Source organism: Blennius ocellaris (assembly GCF_963422515.1).
Source record: "Blennius ocellaris genome assembly, chromosome: 13".
NCBI lineage: Eukaryota > Metazoa > Chordata > Actinopteri > Blenniiformes > Blenniidae > Blennius > Blennius ocellaris.
In genome coordinates, this window is record NC_137662.1 from 22,071,159 (window position 1) to 22,075,292 (window position 4,134).

At 39.5% G+C, this 4,134-nt stretch overlaps 1 protein-coding gene across 1 annotated transcript in view; it reads left to right on the forward strand.

The window, feature by feature from the left end:
* The window catches only part of camkmt (calmodulin-lysine N-methyltransferase), a gene marked incomplete at its 5' end in the record, with an annotated part of 108,162 nt that extends 105,771 nt beyond the window's left edge, over nucleotides 1–2,391 (forward strand). Inside the window, one exon of the mRNA XM_080507200.1 lies at nucleotides 2,143–2,391. Coding sequence (XP_080363326.1) covers nucleotides 2,143–2,241 — 99 coding nt within the window. The 3' untranslated portion in view covers nucleotides 2,242–2,391. The remainder of the gene's footprint in view (nucleotides 1–2,142) is intronic.
* Nucleotides 2,392–4,134: the final 1,743 nt, after the last annotated feature.

The window sequence follows — 4,134 nt, forward strand, 5'->3', positions numbered from 1 at the left end:
CCTCGATAACTTTTTCACTGTGATCTGATTTGTTTTCTTTACATTATGAAAAACAAACATCCTAATGAAACCCAGTTATTATGCTTTTTTTTTTCTTTTTACATCAGTTGTTTTCTCAGTGCAAATTCCCCCTCAATGAAAAGCAAAAAGTGTCTGATTTCACTCATTATTAAAAAGGTGTGATATCAACTGGATGAGATATTGATCCATATTAAAGACATTGTTGAATAAAATAAAAAAAATCTGTGTGATCCAAGGTTCATCATGATGTACAAATCTGGTAAAATATAAATTTAAAGTAAGATTATTATGAATTAAATTGGCAGGACGTCGTCGACTAATACTTGGTGCTCATGCAGTTTAAATGTATTTCTTCATGTATACTAAAAAAAAAGATGTCTTTAAAAACAATTTATCATGAGGTGACTAAAAGCAAATGAACAAAGTCGATTATGCTTTCAATATGGGAACATTTCAATCGATGAAACTTTAATCATGGAGCACTTTCCATGCAGCTCGGTACCGTTTCATTTGGATTCCTCCAAACAATGCATCAAATAAGAAGTTCATTAAATCGATTCTGCACATTAAGAAAATGTGATTATTTCAATGCTGCTTCACACTTATAATAACATAAATCTTTAAAAGTCACCCAGTGCACCCAAGCAGTCATATTTTTTCTAAATGAGACATAATATTGTAAATACATGTAAATGAATAAACTTGTCGAGACATTTTAAACATATGATACACGAACGATTCCTTTTATGAAACGATTGGTTTAATATTGTGTTTCTTTCCCAACTTTCAAACACCATTAAAGTATGAAGAGATTAATAACAAGGTTACAAATTCCAGGTTCAAAATTCCTGGACAACAAGTTGAAACTGATGTTTGAAAAAACCCCAAAAACAAATGCATAAAACATTAAAATGAAATATTCACAAGACAAAGAAAAAAACCCTGATAAAACACATAAAGAATGCAAAATAAATAGTAGTCAGGTGTTAAAAGGCAATGAATGTATTTAAATTATGAAATATTTCACCCCGCCATGAGTTCATTAATGTTGCAGGACAGACTGGTTTTTGTGTGGAAAACATTTCAGTCGGCAGTTTGTCGGTTTGGGTCGCTTACATGCCGCTGACGGGTGAGAATCTGGGGTCAGTCTGAGTTTTTGTTTGTTGTGAAGAGTCCTTTTCACACACTTCTCCAGCATCGTGTTCTCACCATGCACACACACACACACACACACACACACACACACACACACACACACACACACACACACACACACACACACACACACACACACACACACACACACACACACACACACACACACACACACACACACACGCACACACACACACACAGACCCACTAAACTCACTTCCATAAGTCTCTGATCATTTGGCCAGACGCTCAGCGAGCTGATTAGCCGGGTGCATGCCTGAGCTGCCAAGTCTGTTTAAAAGGGCACCAAGTGGGCGCCGCATGGGCACCCCGTGTGTGTGTGTGTGTGTGTGTGTGTGTGTGTGTGTGTGTGTGTGTGTGTGTGTGTGTGTGTGTGTGTGTGTGTGTGTGTGTGTGTGTGTGTGTGTGTGTGTGCGTGTTTTGCAGGGGCCTTTCCTTACACAGCAACTCGTCTATTTCAGATTATTCTAATAAAAATAAATATCCGATCACGCGTGTTTGCGAGTGTCCTGATCGGTTTTACTCACTCCTGTTTATTCTCCGGCACAAAGACTGAATTTCTCATTTATGAAATTGCAGCTTTTCTGGTGTCGTGCTACCAAAAAAAAAAAAAAGTGAGAAACTGTGATGTTCTGAATAAACTGCCTAACAAAAAAAGTGTTGGAGGATTTAAAAAAAAAAATGTCAACAGATGATTCACTGTCATTTGTTTGTTTTCAAGTTTGCAAACCAAGAACTACTAATGAGGCGTTTCAGGAGGCCTTTGTTTAGTTATGTGACTTATTTAAAGGTTATTAAAGGACTTTGTATATAATCTTGGTTTACGGCGCGACAACCAGGCATTATCACAGAACTAATGAGGGGAACGTATCAAAAGTAACCAATAATGCTATTTCGAATATTTACAGAGGACTCAAAGTTTCTGCTCATGTTTTGTGCCACTCAGATGCTGAGCGAGGGGAAAGACGCCTACGACGAGAACATCCACTATCCTCGCCTCGTCACCTTGACCAAAGGGCCGCCGCCCGTCAGCCACGCTCCGTAAAAAACCACGACGAGTGAGCCCTCGGCTGCGCACGGCGCCGCTCCATATCTCTGCATATTCGAGGATTACCGGAGACACTATGACCCAGTTTGTCTTAACAAGCCGCCACATGCAAACAACAACAACAACGACGACAACAAAGAAACACACGACTTCTAAAAAAAAGTCACCTGTTCGGTTAATAATCCATCCAAGGAAGTTTAACTGCGTCTCCAGCCAGTATTTTTTTTTTCCCTCAGTTAAAAGTAGAGTCTGTAGTTCTGAAGAGACATTTGGACACGGTTCAGTTTAGCTTTATGAACGGATGAAAAGCACAGAACGCGGAACACAAGTCACACATGCCGTCGGATAACTTCGACTGCAAGAGTCCAAACGTAGAAGCTGTTTATAAATATCTACTTGAACGCCGTGGCTCATAGAAATGAACAGTATCTCACAGGCGTTTTAACTAATGCAAACTCACAAAGTGTTTACGACAGCGAGAGAAAAATAACTAGACAAACAAACAAACTTGGAGACATTTGCATGTTTCACTTGCGGATGTATTTATTTGTACATTCAGTAAAGTCCTGCTCAGTTCATATGCACAGACCACGATCAGAACCTGAAGACTTTTTTATTTTATTTAATTTATTATATTTAATTTATTATTTTATAAGCAGCTTTTACAGCACGTGTCGAACTGCAGACTCTACCTTTTCATTGAAAAGTCATCATTCTCAGCCAACAAGCTAGTTACCAAGTCAGCTGCTTCACTCGTCCTCCATGTTGCTGTTATTCGTCTTCAACCAGCCCGTATGAACCTACGTCACTGTGTTTCTGGCCGCGGCGCAGAGGTCAGCGGCAGTTCCTTAATTGCCGCAGACTGTGGAGCAGCTCACAGTTTCCTCACTTTGTCTTGCTTTAGTTTCTTCTAATATCATAGAAAATATCGTATACTCTCATTCATCGCAGGCAGGGGTCAACATTAACTGCTCCTTCTTGCACATTACTTACATCAGTGCATTAACGTATCGCATTCATTCAATTGTTGCCGCTAACAGTGTGTTATTGCCGTGGGTACCAGTGGACCTTTCTACACCCCATAGTCATTTTATTTAACATGGTTTTGCAGGATTTCTAATCTTTGAACTGGAGGTTGTGACTGATTTTTTTTGTTTTTTTTGCAGCTATAGCGTATTGCAGGTGTGACTCAATGAAAATAGAACATCGTAAATAAAGGTTTAGTTCACTTTATGCTGATATTATTTACATTCAGTCACAAGACCTAAACAAAACCTTCTGGATCTTGACGTCTACTGAGTGAAGGGCAGCTCAATAGAAATGATATTATGAGGTGGTGTTTATGCACCAGTGTCACATCCAAGTGAAGCCTCATGATAAGTTGTAGGCTGCAGGAGGTTAGTTTTGAAGAAGAGCGACAGAGCTGTTTGGGAGCACACCAGGGTCTGGACCGCAGCCGCCAGACGTTTACAGACCGACTGCACTGATGCTGCAATCACACCAGCGTTCGTTTCAATGTGAGCAACTCCCTTAAAAAAAGTGATTTGAAGTGAACCTTCCGAACGTCAACAGTCAGACCCCAGTCGTCGCCGCTCAATGCTGCGAAAAGAAAATGACGAAATGTTGGAAGGGATCAAATAGTGTTTGTACTTACTGTCACATAAACCCGATGTCGAAGCGTCGATGCGAGATACTATGAATATATACCGTTGTACTGTAATGTTTTGGGTTGGTCTTAGTTTCCTCTGTGTGGGTACAGACAGGATTTTATTTAAAATTCAGGTCAGCTTGGTTTTATTTTCATTGATGTGCTTCTATCTTTTTTAATACAACGTTGTACTTTAGCTTTTTAATCATACATTTGCAGTAATTAGTTATATCTCCTGATCA